Here is a 19715-nt window from a genome sequence, read left to right on the forward strand (position 1 = left end):
TTTTTACTGATGTCTCAAACAGTACTTTGTTTTGACATTTTGCTTGGCTGGTTGCGGTTGCGTTGCTTTTCGGAGTCGGTTTTAGTCGTTTTAAATTTTGGTTGGAGGGGTACTGACTGGCTTTAACGTTTATTATTATACAGTACGTACGTATATAAGTACAGAAGCATATTTTATTTTATTAATAATGGATGATGATGCGGAAACCTACAAATTATGGCGTATAAGAAAAACTGTAATGCAAGTAAGTTTATAGGTTATGTCTAATGTTTTCTAAAGTAAATAATTATATGTTTGTACTTTTCCTGACAATAGTCAATCGATGTGCTTACTGCCTTTGATAGTTTGTTTAAATCGCCACACTTCTTTTTATTCTTTTAATTTGGTATTGTTATTTACATGGGGTTTAGTGGAATGTGATACTTTTCAGTTGTGCCACGACCGTGGATACTTGGTTACACAGGATGAATTAGATCAAACTCTCGATCAGTTTAAAGAGCAGTTTGGTGATAAACCCAGGTATGTCCTCCCTTTATGATAATTCAATAGTGTTACTTCTGGACTTAATTTAAAAATAATAATTTGTTTCACTTATGATTTGATACGTATTTTTTTATTTTTATACAGAACAGTACATAACTCATTCTGTATACTAGTATAGTGTAACCAACCACTTAAAACTTTACCTCATCGGTAAAAAAAAAATGTATATATTTATGAATATATCCGTTTAATTGTACTAAGTACAAGTATTACTGAGAAAACACTAAAATGTTAGTTAAAGGTAAACAACTACTCAATCTCATAACATAAACGTTACTTACCCAAGTGTAATCTTGTGTTGTCTGACAAAGTTTGGTTTATTAATGCATTTTTAACTTTCTCATCTAATATTTGTAACACAGTAGGCTGCATTGTTTAAACAGTTTACTTGCGATTTATGCAAAATATTACCTAGCAAAACAAATCTGAATCTGATTGCCAGGGACATGTCATACAGTTGTCAGTGTTTGACATGTTGACAGTATATGCCAGTGATACTTGTTGTAATTGAAAAACTATGAAGTAGGTCACAAATATAGTGCAACATAAAATAGTAGAAATTAAACATAATGAGAGTAAAAAATTTCTATACGAAATTGTTGCCATGTTAAAGCATTTTACCTCAAAAATGTGACAGTTACATAGTACTATTGTTGGACTATAAGTAATACCTACCTTTACCTTTTTACTTTTATAAGTATACTTTTGGGTGTTCTAGGAATATCAATATAAAGTCTATGCGAAAAGCGGCCTGCAGTTATTGACTACAAAACTCAACTCAATACAGAACATGACTTATAATTTACTTTGTATATTTCAAGTGAAAAGCGGCCAGCACGGAGTGATCTGATTGTGCTGGTGGCCCATAATGACGATCCCACTGACCAGATGTTCGTGTTTTTCCCCGACGAACCCAAGATTGGCATCAAGACCATCAAGACTTACTGTACTAGGATGCAGGAAGAGAATATTCACAGAGCCATTGTAGTGGTACAAGCAGGTAACATTCATACTGTGTTAATATGAATTATATTATACCCAGCCGCAATGTTATAAAGCCTGACCAGGAATATATGATCACGCGCCATGTTGCGGAATTTGACTGGAACTACACTCAGCGTCAAAAAAATCGCACATCTTAACTTTTTTCTTTCAAGCGGTTTTAAACCTTATATTATATTATATATAAGGCAAGATAAGACTATGGGGCCTTATTTGAAAAGTTATGAAACCCTCTATTGGAAAATGTCGTAAAATGGACGATCTACCCCATACAAAAAGAAAATTTTCAGGAAAAACGAATCGACGTGTATTCAGGTTAAAATTGTAAAGAACAAAAACACTACAAAATCAACAGATACGGAAAAAACAAACTTGAAACTAAACTAAAAACCTAGTGCTGCCTCCTCTTGCCCTCCGAGTAGCTTCCTTGTGATTAGTCATGACTGTCATGAGTGCCTCGATGCGTTTTTGAGGAAAGTTGTTCCACGCCTCAATAATGGCGTTTTGAAGCCTGTCAAGAGTGGCAAGAGCAGGATCAGGCGACCGAACCCGCTGATTTAGCTGATCCTAGTAATGTTCGATTGGGTTCAGGTCAGGGTTCCTTGCTGGCCACTCCATTATCGTGATCCCAACCTCCCACAGTTAGCCTCACCCAAATAATGCAGTGTGATAGCGGGCGTTGTCATGCATAAACTGGAAGTTGGGTCCAACAAAACCATCATATGGGTGCACATGCTCCTCCAAGAACTCCGTTATGTAACGCCGAGCAGTCAGGGATCCCTGCCTGTGACCACCTTCAGTGCGGGAAATGCACAGGAGATCAGTTTACTCGTCGATCGAAATGCCGCCCCAGAACATGCGAGATCCGTCCCCTAAGCAGACGGTTTCTTCAGTGCAGGCCTGCGTAAATTGCTCTACCTGCCTCCTACACACCTCCCTGCACCTGTCGTTGGTGTAAAGGCACACCCTCGTCTCGTCGGAAAAGAGGACATTCCTCTATTGTTCAAACGTCCAATCTTCATGCAGTCGGCAAAATTGCCTCCTGGCTATTCGATGCTATTGCTTTAATTGGGGGCCTGTAGCAGCTCTACGGGGCAACATTCTCTTCTCTTCTGGCTTTCTTCCGATCGTAGAGATGCTTACTGCTGTTTTTTGAGCTGCTTGAAGCTGCTGCTGCAGCTCAACAGACTCGGAGAAACGGTTCTGCAAAGAGTTCGATACAATGTACCGATTGTCTCTAGCGGAACAGCAGTGTTGTCTTCCAGGTCCAGGCCTCCTGATGTAGCCACTAGTCACCTGGAACCCCAGCAAGACTCAACGCACTCGGAAACCGCTTATGTTAAATCCTTCAGCAACTTCTTACTGCCATAGTCTTGTTTGCAGCAGTGCCACCTCTTGAGCTGCTCCTTCTGGAATGGTATCCATGTCCAAGGGTTTTTTCTTGCTGTAACGGTTCATTAGTAACCTCAGTGACCTCTGGAGAGCGAATAAACCATAACTAATCTTTACCCTCCATTTTATACCCATCCAGGATTGCACAACAACGGACCGATTAAAATTGGATCTCGGCCCTTTTCTAAACAAAAGCCCTATGTTCGGCGATGGTTGTTTTTACGGACAATGATGATTTATCTTTATAAAGTTCATTAATTGCGCTTTCAAATGATACCAATATTGACAGGGTACAATGCATTAGATAAGAGCTATATTTGATTGAAACGAAGTTTTGGCGAGGTGCGATTTTTTTGACGCCGAGTGTAATATTTTCATACTATACTGAACTGTCACCCAATACAAGAGAATAACAGCGCCCTCTTGACAAAGATCATATATTACTGGTCAGGCTTTACACAGTTCATTTCCCCTAGCTTTGTGTTAATTTCCCACTTTCATACTGAAAGAACACTAGTCACCTAGATTGTAAAATTTTCTGGGGAAATTAACTTTTACTTGCATTACCAATGACCACTTTGTGAGAGAAAACAATACGGAGAACCAAACACAATAATTTTGAAAACAGAAGTAGACAACTGGCAGCCTTTTATAACTTAAAAGCAATCTCTTTCAAGCCACATACTAAGATTGAATTTGGCATTAGAGATTATTATACTAATTGTTATCATTTTCCAGGAATGACCCCGTCAGCCAAGCAGTCGCTAGTGGACATGGCTCCCAAGTACATTCTCGAGCAGTTCCTTGAGTCGGAGCTGCTCATTAATATTACTGAACATGAGCTGGTCCCCGAGCATATCGTGCTGACACCGGATGAGAAGCAAGAGTTGTTGGCGAGATAGTATCCTTTACTAACTAAAATAAATTTTAAAATATCAAAGTCAAAAATTTGTTGTCTAGTGTAAGGCTGGTGTCTAGGTTTGCTAAAGAAACTTAATGAAACACCATAGCCATTCAAATACTACAAACTACAATACACAGTAGTGCAAAATATTGTGTTTTGACAACAAACGTCTATGGTGCTCACTGGCCTCTGCAGTGCGCCATCTATTATGTCCTATAATTTTTGGTATAAGCTTTTACGCTGAATGTATTTTTCTTTTCACAGCCAATTATTATTGTATTAGACCCATCGAGACAATTCTAATATACCCAAACAAAATTAGTTAGCGTTTATTGGGATAAAGTTCCCATGGCCACCTATAATATATTTATTTATTATCTACCTCGTCAGCCGTCAAATTTGTAGCGCTAATATTTTGCACTAGATATTAAAATCTTTTGTATAGAGTCAGACCAAGAAAAGTCTGCAGCGGATTTGATAGCACACGCAGTGCACGTGTTATTTTAAACGTCAAACTTCTATGAAATTATGACGTATAGTGCGTCAAGCAAATCTTGTCAGTAGCAATGTAAAGCAAACTAAAGTAGGGCAACACTCAAAGAGTAGTATTGCGCTAAGAAAAGCAGCAATGTACAATGTACATCGAACCAAAACTTTTTTTTCCGCTGAGCGCGCCCTGTTACGTACGTCAATTCAAATTGTCACTCGTGGATTATCTATTGAAAATGTTTGAAATTGTTATTAAATGGTATGGACGGACAATTTAAAAGCGGTGTGTGGTGAATTTGAAGATCTCAAAATAAAATTAGAAGTGGAATATGCCGTTAAACAAGAATGTAATGAATAAAATCATTGCTTCAGCAGATAGATGTCCTTTTGGATTTTAATATTTTATTAGATTTATCAGTTGGAACTGTAGGCATTGTAGGCACCTTATCTTTGATTAAGCACAATTTTATCTTTATAAATAATCGCGAGCCGCTCTGACGGTAGACCTAAATGAAATTATGCTCAATCGAAAGAGCTTGAAAAAATATCACTTTTGAATCGAGAACATGTATCCGCAAAATTCGTATTGTCGAGTATTTTGCATTTAAAAGTGAAAAAATTTCGACAAAGAATGCAAATGTTCAATTTGTTGATTGTCATTTGACAGCGTTTGTTGCGTTTAGAAACTGCAAACATGCTTACAAGTTAGGTTGGTCGTTTTTTTTTTAAATAAAAAGCAAGACGAATATTACTGTTTATTTGATGACTCCGGTATGTATAATGGTTATTATTTGCATTAAGTTTCGTTTCATGTGGATATGTATACCGGTATATTTATTACATAAATTTTTTTTAAGCCAGAACGTGCGATAGTCTGTTACGGCTTTTAAGATGATTGCAACACTGCCTAGACGTCAACACCATTCGGCTTTGGGGTGTTTTGAATTACTAATTTATTCGAAAATACGTGATAAAAACCTGTTAAATAGTGTATTGTGTGTGTTAACAATAAAAAATAGTCACCGAACATAGTGCAAAGTGCAAACGCCATCGTAACGTAACGAGATTTGAACTTCAAAGCGTTCCATGGGAGTATTGTGTTTAGTATAAACATCGGTCTCTCAGTTGTATTTTAATATATCAGAATGGTTCGCAAATATTCTTACATGTCAATGCACTACTAGCTACCTGGAAATGCAAGTGAAAGCAACCTTGAAGCAGCTGTGATAAACTAATAAGTGAGCGAGATGAAAATGACGTTGTTCAAAGAAACTTTGAGTTTAAGTGCCAGCTGACTGTAAACAGTGTGAAACAGTGAAAAGGCTACAGTGTATTGTGGACATATTTAATAACTGTGCTTTAGACTATGAATCAAATTTTAGGTGTATCGGTGAATTGGAAAGTGAACTAACTGCATAAAGCTAATAAGTTATCTCCGGAGTCAATGTAAGTTGAATATAAGATTAAATATAATAAGATATATAGATAGTATATATGTCGCAGTCAAAAGTGTGATCTGGTTAAAAGAACTTTTAACCGACAAAAACAGGCAAAACTGCTTTTGACTGAGCGTGTTGGTCAAAAGTAGTTTTACCTGAAAATCATTGGTTAATAGTAATTGTGACTGTTACTATCAGTCAAAAGTACTCTCAGAGATAGGTAGGTTAGGGTTATTTTTTTTTGCTACGCTCAAAAAATGAAACTGTTCCCAGAGTTTGGTAGGTTAGGGTTATTTTTTTTTGCTACGCCCTAAAAACGAAACTGCTGCCAGAAATAGGTATGATATTCAGGTAAAACTACTTTTGACCAACATGCTCAGTCAAAAGCAGTTTTGCCTGTTTTTGTCGGTTAAAAGTTCTTTTGACCAGTTCACACTTTTGACTGCAAAAGGTTGGGCTGGACATATGGCAAGGGAAGGTAAAGATAAGTAGGATAGAGAGGTAGCGGAATGGTATCCTAGAGATGGAGAAAGGAGAGAAGGAAACCAATAATGAGGTGGTCGGATGACATAAAGAAGCATGCGGAGCCGAATGGATAGGGACGGCAAGGGATAGAGAGCTGGGGGAGGCCTATGCCAAGAAGGCAGACTGAAATAATTATTAAAAAGCAATGACATAAAAATTATTTAATAAAGTTACTAAGGAAAAAATATTGAAAAACTAATTGATATAAATGAAATGTGAATTTATTTAATTTTTTGGGCAATAAAGGCTAGAATCTATCCTATTCTATTCTAATTTGACAGGTGACAACAAAAAAAACATTAATTCCTGCTAAAATTTCATTCATAGTTAAGCGTAGTACCAAAACAAGGTTGATTTTTAGGGTTCTGTAGCCAAAGGGTAAAAACGGGACCCCTATTACTAGGACTCCAATATATTATTAGAACAAAACAAATTATTTTCAGAAAATATTTAATAAGCCTTCAGTAAGTAGTGCATAAGTATACTTGGAAAAATCCGACCTATGCCACCGTGGATGGCCCGGTGGCAGAATGGCACAGGCACCTGCTGCAATAGCAGAGGACGCTGCTTTGATTCCAGCCTGGGGCACTGGAGGCTTGGTCACTTTTTAGGGTTCCATACCCAAAGGGTAAAAACGGGACCCTATTAAATACTAAGACTGCTGTCCGTCTGTCTGTCACCAGGCTGTATCTCAAGATCTCATGAACCGTGATAACTAGATTAACTAGACAGTTTACATTTTCACAAATGATGTATTTCTATTGCTGCTATAACAACAAATACTAAAAACAAATTAAAGAAATATTTAAGCGGGGCCAATGAAATGAGTAATTTTTTATTAATATGTTTTAATATGACATGTTGGTGGCAAACAAGATACAAGACTGTTAATGCCGATGGTAAGTGGGAGTTTAGACTAGACCTCTGCTTCTCCAAGGGACTCACATTGCTGACCGAGTAAATTTTTATTAATATGTTTTAATATGACATGTTGGTGGCAAACAAGCATACAAGGCTGTTAATGCCGATGGTAAGTGGGAGTTTAGACTAGACCTCTGCTTCTCCAAGGGACTCACATTGCTGATCGAGTAAATTTTTATTAAAATGTTTTAATATGCCATGTTGGTGGCAAACAAGCATACAAGGCTGTTAATGCCGATGGTAAGTGGGAGTTTAGACTAGACCTCTGCTTCTCCAAGGGACTCACATTGTTGACCGAGTAAATTTTTATTAATATGTTTTAATATGACATATTGGTGGCAAACAAGCATATAAGGCTGTTAATGCCGATGGTAAGTGGGAGTTTAGACTAGACCTCTGCTTCTCCGAGGGACTCACATTGCTGACCGGTTACAAATCTATTACACTCATACTAGGGTACCGTACCTGTCTAGGGTACCGTACCATACTAGGGTACCGTACCTGAAGGGTAACTAAAAACGGGAACCTATTAGCGATTCCGACTCGCACTTGGCCGGTTTTTCTTAGTAGGTATATGACATTTGTTTCAGTTTTACTTCATTGTCCGTCTGTCTGTCTGTCTGTCTGTCTGTCACCAGGCTGTATCTCATGAACCGTGATAGGCAGTTGAAATTTTCACAGATGATGTATTTCTGTTGCCGCTATAACAACAAATACTAAAAAGTATGGAACCCTTCGTGCGCGAGTCCAAATCGCACTTGACCGGTTTGATATTTCAGGCTCCGTCACACAGGCGCGTTTCGCGTGCGGCGCGTGAGCGGGGCGCGCCGCTTTTTCATATAAAACGCTCAGGCCCGGCTCTGAAAACGCGCCGGTGTGACGGAACCTTTATTTCAGTTTACTCCACTGTCCGTCTGTCACCAGGCTGTATCTCATGAACCGTGATAGCTAGACAGTTGAAATTTTCACACATGATGTATTTCTGTTGCCGCTATAACAACAAATACTTAAAAGTGTTCCGTTCTTGATGGGTGAGTCCGACTCACACTTATCCAGTTTTTTAACGAATTTAATATAAACGGATAGGCATTAATATTAAAGAATGAAATAGTAGTCATAATTTCCATACTTTCACTTTAGTGCCATGAAGGGTAGGTACAAAAGGGTTCCCTCTTTTGAGATTGGAAAGTGGGCTAGGTTATAAATGCGGCCTTCACAGAACCGATCTGCGACCAGAAAAGTGGGTCAGGTTAGAACTGTGATCCTTATAGAACCAAACTGCAACCAGAAGTGGGTTAGGTTAGGTTAGAACTGCGACCCTTACAGAACCGAACTGCTACCAGAAAAGCAGATGAGATTTTTTAAATTACATATTTGTTTTTAGATATATCGGAATAGCAAATTTTTCGAGTTAATGTTACGGATTTAAAGTTTTCTGAGATGAGATAGGTTTGTAACCGCCTTGATGAAGGTTTGAAGTCTAAAAGTAAATAATTACTTAATTCATAATGAGTATTACCTATTACTATTATTTATTTTACCCGAGCGAAGCCGGGTTTTCATCTAGTTTAATATATTGGTATTTAATGGTGACAGCAGAAATATCTCTTGAAATAGAATCGATTCAGAATGTAAACAAAGATGACGGCTGTCATTCGCGATCCACATTCCACAGATAAAACACAGATGACACGCGATTTGCGAATTATTCGAACACAGTGTTGCTAACCCGCGATTTTTCAAATTTGCCGCCGTTTGCTACTGACAAGATTTGCTTGACCTATATATAAATCTCACACTGCGTGGGCTATCAAATCCGCTGCAGACTTTTCTTGCCCCGGCTCTACCTACTACAGTGCGACATAAAATAGGAGAAATTAAATGAGGGCGCCACTCTCTACGTAACTGTCACATATTTGACGTAATATGCTTAAACATGGCAACAATTTAGTATGGAATTGTTTTAGTTACATTTTATTTAATTTCTACTATTTTATGTCAAACTTCGAAGATTATTTCAGGTTCAGGGTACTAATTTCCTTAACCCACTCTCCCAGTAAATTGAAAGAGAACATGTTAATGAGAATACAGGCTGGCGACCCCGTCGCACGGTACTTCGGGTTGAAGAGAGGACAGGTATGTCAGACACTTATGAATATAATACATATAAAAAACACCACGTCTTATACAAAAGCGTCATAAGCGCAAGGGAGCTAATATAAATCTTATTTGAAAAGATGAGATACAACAAATATTAGCGTCGTGGGCTCTCTCACCATACGCAAAACTTAACCCTCCTAGCAATTTCATAGTTGAAGATAATCCATTAAAATATCGAGCTGGCAAAAGAAAACTGTTTTTTTTCGTGTTCTAGAATGGTAACTTTTGCGTAGACAGTGGCGCCGCGCTCACTTTTGTAATCAGTGAACGGTAAACTTTATTAGGGAAGGTGTCAATGATTATCCATAGATGGCGCTATTAGTCGTAGCGGCAAGTTGTTTTTTCTGAAATTGGACTGTTTATTTATTTGTGTAACCTCTTTTTTTCAGGTAGTGAAAATCATCCGATCTTCAGAAACAGCGGGAAGATACATTTCCTATAGATTAGTTTGTTAGATATAAAAAAGTAATTAAATAAGTTTCTAAAAACTCCAGTGTTTCATTAGTTTACAGTTATGTACATCCTTAGCCGAATCGGGAAACGATAGGCACTTCGGTCTCTTTCATTTAGAATAGATAGAGTAAACTGCTTCCAAGACCTTGCAACAAATGGCATGCGATTTGAGATAATTGCTGAGGGCCTGCTTCTACCTCGGTCGACGTGTTGCCTCGCTGTCGCACTTGTAAATTCGTACGTAATTGTGACAGGGAGGCAACACGTCGAACGTGGTTCGCAGTAGGCCCTCTGGCTATAGGAATAACGAATTTAATTGATCGATTAAATGCCGCAATGTATCGCAAATCGCATGCGACAATCGGTAACGTTTGGAGAGGCAATAACGTTCAAACGCTAAACAAACAAATGGACGGCGAGTTGCTTTAAAATTTGAACAAGAAGCCGCTCTAAGGTGAAGTTTTGACCTTTGTAACCTGTGTAGTTCGGACCGTTATTACTACAACCGTATCATAATAATCGTTTAAAGCGCCCATGAGCCGAAAATGGGTAACTTTTAAGAATGCCTTGCGCTACGCGTAACAATATGTAACTTGCGCACGCAATGCTATCGTAACTGTGAGCAATTCTGACAAGACTAGTACAGCAGGTGCTTAAGAGGATTGTGGATGACCACTTTCCCCCATGGATATTTACATTATAGAAAGTATTTTACACAATTGATTGTTTTTTATTAATCATAATATAGCTATGTACGCCCTTCGTTATTTTTTTGGGATTTTAATTTAATTATATTTTATTTATTTAAGGTGTACCTACAAAACTACATTTATTATTAACAGTTTGATTTATGATAAATTTGATTTCGCATAATTAAACAAAGAAGCGTAGATGGTGGTTACTTACAGGTTAATATCTTTTTTCTATTGGATATTTTTAGTTTCAGAGTTAAATAAACTACACGGTATGAAGTGTTCATTCCTTTAAACAAGGTCGTATCGTAAGAAAACTGAGTGAAATTTAGTTGCACCTACCACGCCCATTTAAATACTTACGAGTAGGTATCGTGCTACGATTACCGCGTCCCGTAACTACTTAATATTAGCTCATTAGGATATCCTGATGACTAACCTAGCATACCTTTAACTTTTCAAACAATAATGAGCAGTTTGCGCTGGCGGATCATACTACGCGTCAAAACTAGGTATTTAAGATAGAAGTACTAGTGCTCGACGCTGCAATAGTATTCGACATGGGCACTTTATGTCAAAGTGACAAGGATTAAATTTGAATACAGTTTCCCGCCAATCCGGATAAAATGCGTCCAAGTCGTCCCGCCATCTCCTTTTCGGTCTGCCTGCACTCCGGCCAGCACCATCTATGGTGTTCCGTGGGTCCCACTCCGTAACAATTTTGGCTTTGGCCCACCTTTCAGGGTGCATGTGGCAGACATGACCAGCCCAGCCCACTTTTTAAGCTTAGCGGTCTTGACACCTACATCTACAACTCGGAAAAGTAGGGTGGTTGGTAGGTAGATACTTTTGGCGTTTTGCTTCATCCAATAGGTGCCTCAAGCCGAAAAGTTCACATGTATAGCTCTAGGGACTATAATAGATTAAGGTACATACTCTACCGGTACTCTAGGTGCGTAATATTTAATTTTCGTAACAAATGGCAAACACGTCGATCTCAATGTGACCATGAATGAAACATTCCACACTGACGTTTTTTCTCTCCGCAGAAGTATGTTTCAGTCTCACTGTTCATTAACTACAAAAAATCTTAGATTAAACTCTCAAGCATGAGCATTGAGCATGCAAACCCGTGCGTACGCACGCGACGCGCTATTTCACACGTCTTGCGCGCATCTCGCTCGGTGCACGTCGCGAAAACAACAATCGCAATAACAATAACCGGCAACGAAAACAAACTTGTTTGACACTGGCTGAATATTAACTCTTTAGAAAAAGTTAAAAGCGCGGGTAAATTTTAGAACATTGAAAGTTTTAAAAAGTTTTCCACTTTTTAATTTAGTTGTTGTTCTTTTTAAAGTTTATTTGCGTAATCGCTTGACTGAATTGTGTTTTGTGTCCCAGTTCTGCCCCCCAAACCACCAACTTGGACCAAATGGTTCAAATTAAATAGGAGGTTTTAAACCTGGTAAGTACCTAAACATTATTTCTTTTAGGTTTGAGTTTAATGTCCTTTAATAATCCTTTCAAATTTATTGCTGTTTACAACCAAGCAAGCCTCTATTATTCAGCTGTACTGTATCTAAAGTTGGTCTTAAGTCTAAGTGAACTTACTGAAAAAATAAATGCGTTCTTTAAAATTACCTACCACCGTCCATTTGATACCAACTTATAATTAAACTTAAAGGAAGAATATGGGAACAATGGCATTAAACAGACAAAGCAAAGCCTAAACCATCGAAGATTCAATTCAATGTATAATTTTTGAAAATACAACCCTTAAAGTGGTGACAATGTGAATGATAATGGGATCGAAAGTGTATAAATTGAACGAAGTCGCGCGGAGGGAGGCTAGTTTAATAATATAAACATAATAGTAGGTATAGTATAGCTATCACGTTTTTATGCGACGTCCATAAAATTGAAGAGCTCATACGTGGGATACGGGATACCTATATGGTTCGTACTAATGTACCTACTATACAGTAATGTTCCTATAACATTTAGTTTAAAAAAAAAACAAATATTAGGTAGGTACTAGGTACTTTACTCAACTCGACCACAATCAAAACAGTTAACTTACAGGTTTATTTACAAACTTTCGTTTATCTCCAACACCGCGTAAAGTAATTACATATCTTTTAATCTATGAACGCCTATGCTTTTTTAGGGCTCCGTTTTAAAATGAATGCTCAACCCATTAGAAGCAACCGTAGGTACTAACTATTTAAGTTCAGTAGTACGTTTTAACTATCGTTAAATATTCAATTTTATGGTAGTTTTCGCTGTTCAAAGCGAGTAGGTCATATGTATAGTATAAAAGTCATGCTGCTTGGGTCTTTTTATTCGAACGCCACATATAGTTCTAGTAGGGGTCAAATTGGAAATACCGGTTATAAATATAATGTTTACTAACCACTGTTGTGTTCTTAGGCGATGGACATTGATGGGTATGCTGCATGGACATCATTTTATGCACCAACCGACTTGTATAGGTACCGTGTGTACGATTATTTTATTATACCTACGACGTAAGTAAATAACATCACTGGTCCCCGGAGTCGTCATTCGATTTTAATTATATCTAGGTTTATACTTAAGCGCAAAACTGGGTAAGATTGACGTCTTTATAAGCAGAAAATATCACAGATTCTATCAGAATGAAGACGGGAAAATATTTTAATCGGAGAGCCTTCCTCAAAAAATCTAGGTAGTCCGCATTAATTCATATGTTAATATGACCTATATTTTATGCTTGCTTCGTTTGGCAAGATATTGCAAGTACCTACCTAGTGTAGGCATGATAATGGTCGCTTTACACAAATACAAGAGAAATGCGTAATCACGGTGTAAGGTGGCTCTTAATGTAGGGCTACAATGTAAGGAAATCTGAGATGCGTGTTGTCAATATCACACGAAAGACAACGAACACTTATAGGTATGTATACTCCAATCAAACAGTTCTTGTAAGAGCAAGTTTGAAATAAATAATTTGCAAAAGCTGAACATGATGATGATGATTTAATTAGGTGTTCAATTCGTTCAAATACGTTAGGGTTAGGACCCGAAATTGTTAAATTTTAGAGCGAAAAAATACGATGAAATAAAATCATATGTGGGTACCTACCTACCTACTTCATCTTACGTTGCTATATACTACCTGAGCTAAGCGATCGTCAATGCAAATTGCACTTTATGGTTTCTCTGCACAGATACCGTGTGAGTTAATGCTGAATTATTCCGAAAATATTTGCCATCTCAAAAATATTTTTGTCTTTAATTGCTTTATGTAATGACTAATAGAAGACTAGTAAGTAATTCAATCAGGAAAATATTCTAGGCCGCAACTGCTCCTTTTATTAGACTAAAATAATAGTAGCTAGAGTTAGACCAAGAAAAGTCTGCAGCACTTTTGATAGCCCACGCAGTGCAAGTGTTATTTATGACGTTTCATTTCATAGAAGTTTGATATTTAAAATAACACTTGCACTGCGTGGGATATCAAAAGCGCTGCAGACTTTTCTTGGTCTAACTCTAAGCGTTCTCATGTCAACGTACGACCTCACTTAGCATACACAATATTCACAGCCAATCAACTCCCTTGCAAATGGCTGGATACCTATCATCTGAAACACTAGCCAACGACCACAACACACTTTCACCATGAGATTCTCTAAAAACAAAGCGGATGCTACTGCATGATAATATTCAATTTCAATACGTTGGTGCTTGGAGTTTACTTGGAATTCTTGTTGTTTGAAATCTGTTATATACAGGATGGTTTTTTAAAACTGGACACTAAACTTATTTTATCGGAGAAACAATGTTTAGTTTAGAGCATAACTAAGTGATTTTGTGAGTATATTAAAACATGGGTCAATTCGGGAAAACCGGCGTTTTTTCAGTGGACATTACAAAAGTTAACGATTTGGATAGGTAAATTTTTCAGACACTTTTATCATACAAATTAAAATATATAAGTAAGTAGAAAAAAGGTTTTAACATGGCTAGAAAGGATAACTAGTTACAGTCGTAACGAAAATTGGGTTCTTAAGTTCGTTTATTTTATGATGTACGTTTAGTTAAATATGATTTTGACCCACATATCTTAATTGAAATGTAACCTGAAAACTAGCTCGGATTCTCAAATACTTACCTTTGTTAATGATCTCGCTCTTAAAGCTCAGCCACAAACATAATAGCTACACATAATACATTTTAACGAATTGCTATTAATTTTTTCAATTAAGTATATCGAACATATTTCTGAATCCGTACTTCCGTAGTTAATTCGTAATATTAGCTGAAAACATTTACATTTCATTCCTGCTTAAAATTCAGCCTGTAGCTAAGATGTGTCGCAACGGGATCATTAACTCGAATGTGATCGGGTAATTATGTAAAAACCGGTCAAGTGTCAGGTTATTATGATCTTGTGGAGAATAAGATCAAATTTTATCGGGTTATTGAGCGTGCATTTATAAACGGTTCGTAATAATGGTAAGAGGTTATGAAATCGTAAATATTTAGGTATGTTTTTATATTTTTTTTTATAATCAACTTTTTTTCGGGTTATATTTAAACTCAAGCCTTATGTAATAGGTAAAAGTCCTGTCATAATACTTGTTCAAGAACAAATTAAATTATATGTAAAAAAAAATAGATTTCGTTTTGAACTTATGAGGAAATAAAATGATAGAATTGCTATGAGCTATGAGGCTAGGAGGTAGGTAGGTCCTTACTTTTATCTTTTTTGATTTGTCATCATAATCGCCATGCATGTTCGCTTTTCGGATAGTATGTATATATTTAAGTTAAGTTTAGTATTTAGTGCATAGTGCAAAGCATAGGTAATATTGTATATGTTTAAAAAGGTTTAAAACGTAAAAATTAGCGCGATCTCGCCAACAAACTGCAATCGCAGTTTGGCGAGTAATATAATTTGTTACAAAATTGTTGTAAACTTTATGATAAATAAATTCAAAAAAAAGGTACCTACAGTTTACTTAGGTACTTTACTACCTACTTAAGATTTAGTACCTTTATGTTATTTCTACTCAGAACCACAAGCTCCTTCGATCCTAATAGGAGAAAAAAAGCGTCACAAGATTCTTGTTTCCATTCCGTTACCATTTTTTCAAAGGCTTAGATTAAGATCCCAAATGCGTTAGATGGGGCATTTGGGATCTTCTTTGGATTCTTCTGAGTGTCCGAGTTCTTCTTCTGGTGTTATTGAGCGGAGACCGCGACTCGGCAAACGTAGTGTAGGACGCCCTCCGACCAGGTGGGATGACAATCTGCGAAAGACTGCAGGCAGATGCCGGATGCGGCAAGTTGAAGACAGGGCGCTTTGGCGCTCTTTAGGGGAGGGCTATGTCCAGCAGTGGACTAATATAGCCTGATGATGATGATGATCGGTCGCCATTCTGGTCGGTCTTGGCGTCTTGCTAATAATACTTAGCACAACACACACACATAAGAACAATGTTTATTTCGGTTCCTATCCTCACGATCTAAAAGCTAAAAGTAGTAATTTACCTGTTATGAACGCCCCATAAATTTTGCACTTTCCTTGGCTGTTTTCTGACATAGAAAGCAACATTGACAAATACGTTGTGACATGTAGGCTAGATGTCCTATCCTCATGTGAAATCAGAGAGCAATTACTTCGACAGCTAATGAAAAAAGAAGTTGTAAGTGGCCCGTTATTAATATCAATATTTGCTAATTGTGTACTATAAAATTAAAATGTTAATAGGTACACCATATCATATAGGTAATAACATTGAATCATAAAAATATCTGGTTTGAGTCTAGTGTGAGTGTGACTGACTTTTGAAAGTTTATGCAGCAAGTAGGTAAAAAGTTACATAAATCAGCACAGGACCTACTTCAAAAATCGTAATAAAATTAATTTAAACGTAATTGACTGGACTTTTATTCAATGAATGGTACCTACTGTAGTTCTAATTATAGGAGTGTATGTAATTATAACTCATATGTGAAACTAATTTATAAGGGTCTGACAAGTTTGTCAGGTCATCCGCGATCGGTCACGGAATTCGAGTTAGAAAGTTAAAGTTCGTGATACTGTTTAATATTGCTATAAATATTTAAATCAGACCGGTTGGAGCATCGCAACGAAATAGTAATTAATTATTAAAAAGTTTCGATTTATAAGAAATTCAAATTCGGAAATACTTACGTGTTTTGGACGCGGCGCAGAGGTGATATCTCATCATTGATTAGAATTATTTGGTAACGGGATTCGTTGATTTATGAATCGTGGTTACGCCCTCGGTGATATCGGTTTTGCATTTAAAATGCTATAAAACTGCGATATCAAACCGGTGCCTAAGTAGTAACAAACAACTGAAATTAGCCTTAATATCAGATAAGGATGCTAGAATATTGGTAAACACGAATGGCACAAATGATTATAATAACAATAAATTAAACAGTTCTAAGATGTAAATTCTAGCCTTAATTTACTTTTTTCTACAGCAGAATAGATCACATAGTGTGTGTAAAAGACGATGTGGGCGTTTACGCAAACACCGCAAAAAATATCCCAATTACCTACGTATACAATTTATTGTACAATATGCAAGACAAGTCTACATATAATTTAATTGTACAATTAAGCATAACATGTCTACTTACATCTAATTTTTAGATATATAGAATATAGATACATAGGGTAGTATAAAAAGCGAAAAATAATACATCGAGTTTATTGTCTAAATCTAATTTTAATATTTTATGCAGTCGATTAGGTACCTAGGAACGCTAATAGTGCAGCAAAGTAGCATATAATTAAAATGCGTATACTACTATTTTTTGGAAGGTCAAAAAGTGTTCTTAAAATGGCTGTTCCAAATACAAAATACAGTTTATCGGCAACATCTCGATCTACTTTTACAAAATGCCACTAAAGTCGTTCGTTAAAGAAATGAGCCAAAGTTTCTAAGCTGTTGTTTAGGACAAAATTGAACAGGGTAATTTGATACCCAACATTAATGTCTCCATTAGTTATTAAAAATGGCCGTTGTCGAAAAACATTAATAGGAACATTGACAACGTTAAATTCCAATATTGTTACCTATAAGTATTCAAAAACGTAGGTATACTGTTACCACGCATGTCTGCATGGGAATGGAACAATCAATTTAACACAGGTCTTTAATAAATTAATTCTAATACCGTGTGAAAATTTAATTTTAGATCTTATCTAATCTTCATCGTTCGTCATTTAAAAGCTAACAGGCTTTTTAATACCTTGGATTAGTAAATTGGCATTAGATTTTACAATATGTAATCAGAAAGCTGTAGCCAAGGTAGGTACTAAAATAGATAGAACGGTAAAAGAAGTGGCATAGTGCTCACAAAACCAGTATATTCTACTAAAATTGGCAAAAAACTTGTAGGGTGACTTTTCAAGTGTCACCCAGTAGAGTGACAGCAATATATGGCAAAGTAATATTTCAGAAATTTAACATTTATTTATTTATTTAATTTTGAATTCTAGTAATAGTTGATATGTAATGTGTGACCTATAAAACGTACCTATTAAAACTATTGTTTCAGAAATAGCGATTTAGCATAGTAAGCGTATAAGATACTAGCTATCAGTGTAATTTAATTAGTCATCTAGGTATAGGTACCCATGGTAGGGAAATAGGGAAGCAGTCAAGTGTTTAGTACTTATGATAATATATTCACAAAAAATGGTAGCATGATAAAACCGGCCTATCTTGCACCGAACAGAGGCCCGTTTCTCAAAAGCTTGTAACAGTAATACAAGCGGATGTCACTTTTTGACAGCTTTTGTTACGCTACGTCTTACGTGGGCGAACAACGCGCGAACGCGGCGCGGCGCGGCGCGGCGAAATCAATCCTTTGATGCCCATAGAAGTGTCCTACGTAAGCGATCTCGTTGCGAACGCGGTGCGGCGCGATTTGCACGCGAATGTCAGGCGGCGCGGCGCGGCGCGGCGCGGCGGCGGCCGCTTTCGCCGCGCCGCGCCGCGCCGCGTTCGCGCGTTGTTCGCCTACGTAAGACGTAGCGTTAGAAAGGGATCGACTTCCACTTGTATTACAAGCTTTTGAGAAACGGGCTCCAGAACCGTCTGCTAAGTGTCATATGCCAATGAGAATTGCGAAGCTCTTTACAGATTCGACCATACTTATATTTTTATGTTTTTAAAAAGTGTTTTTTACCGTTCACTCCACCAGTATACACCAGCCTTATATCCATGATTAGCTTGATCACAGATAAGGTGAAAATGCTAGCAATTCCACAGTGAAGTTGACACATAGTTGAGTCGTGAAGCGTAGAGCAAGCATCCGTCACGGTGCTCGAGCCTACCTTGCCATGCGAATGAATAAAAACCAAACGTTTGAATAGCATACAAAATGCAATAGCATGAAAAATATATGCACTTATTACCTTCTTCCTTTACCCGCATATGTTGAAAAAGGCTGTAAGTACATGTGAAACTCATGCGGATTTGTTGCGTTCTTTTGATTTGTTATGCAGTTCTATTAGCATCTATGAAAGCAATTAATTCCTGTACGATGTCAGAATTTTAAATCGTTCAGTAGAACTTGTTGAGTTATGTATTGAGTAAGCAAAAACGGATGTGATTGCTTTTTCAGTTGATTACATGACTATGTGTACAGATACAGTAAATAACTACATAGGTTAGGTACCCATCTACAGATATGTACCGTAAACCGGGGATACTTTGATCAATTTTAGAGTTTGGCATCATTTTTTGACGATCCTAATATACTTAAAAATATGAAATAAAAATATAATAATCGGTTTTTTCTCTTCTTTCCGCCTGCCAAATAAAAAAAATATTAGGACTTATAATTTTTTCAGAAAAAAATAAAAACCACGCGATCAAAGTTATATTGAGAATGGGGTTACTTTGAAACCACTTAGTTTTTTGCTGACAATCTAAAGTAGACCCGCTAAAAAGCACGTAAAAAATAAAAAAATAAAAATCGGTTAAGTACTTTTTAAGTTATTTATATTTTTAAGGTGTGGGGTTACTTTGATATCATACGAAAAAAATTAAGCGCTTATTTACTATAAATAACGTAGGAATTTAACTTATCATCGCACTTAGCAACAGATTTTTGAATTGCAAGGTTTTCCGTTTCAGTAAATTTGGTCTGTGCACCCGG

General features: G+C 36.9%; 2 protein-coding genes across 4 annotated transcripts in view; both read left to right on the forward strand.

Annotated features, from left to right (window-relative positions):
• The first annotated feature begins 112 nt into the window (after nt 1-112).
• On the forward strand, nt 113-17740 carry LOC134672009 (DNA-directed RNA polymerases I, II, and III subunit RPABC1). 2 transcript variants are annotated; one of them, XM_063529909.1, is made up of 7 exons: nt 113-244; nt 431-519; nt 1365-1543; nt 3676-3838; nt 9273-9351; nt 9765-9833; nt 17730-17740. In XM_063529909.1, the coding sequence occupies exons 1-6, from the start codon at nt 188-190 to the stop codon at nt 9828-9830; spliced, it is 633 nt and encodes a 210-aa protein (XP_063385979.1). In that variant the 5' UTR covers nt 113-187; the 3' UTR covers nt 9831-9833; nt 17730-17740. The 2 variants fall into 2 exon arrangements, with proteins under 2 accessions (XP_063385979.1, XP_063385978.1); XM_063529908.1 differs by lacking the exon at nt 17730-17740 and having other exon boundaries at nt 9765-9863.
• LOC134671997 (uncharacterized) overlaps nt 11722-19715 on the forward strand; it is a 68317-nt gene continuing 60323 nt past the window's right edge. The window contains exon 1 of one of the 2 annotated variants that reach the window (XM_063529894.1): nt 11722-11992. The gene's annotated coding sequence lies outside the window, so the exon portion shown is untranslated. The remainder of the gene's footprint in view (nt 11993-19715) is intronic. The other variant, XM_063529895.1, reaches the window with a different exon arrangement.

Source organism: Cydia fagiglandana, chromosome 16, assembly GCF_963556715.1.
Source record: "Cydia fagiglandana chromosome 16, ilCydFagi1.1, whole genome shotgun sequence".
Classification (NCBI taxonomy): Eukaryota; Metazoa; Arthropoda; class Insecta; order Lepidoptera; family Tortricidae; genus Cydia; species Cydia fagiglandana.

What these genes read in the sequence shown, in the direction of transcription:
- LOC134672009 (XM_063529909.1), top strand. Translation starts at nt 188, where the DNA reads ATGGATGATGATGCGGAAACCTACAAATTATGGCGTATAAGAAAAACT. An exon ending in TAAGAAAAACTGTAATGCAA is followed by an intron (nt 245 to 430) that starts GTAAGTTTATAG and finishes GATACTTTTCAG; the next exon opens with TTGTGCCACGACCGTGGATA. An exon ending in CATTGTAGTGGTACAAGCAG is followed by an intron (nt 1,544 to 3,675) that starts GTAACATTCATA and finishes ATCATTTTCCAG; the next exon opens with GAATGACCCCGTCAGCCAAG.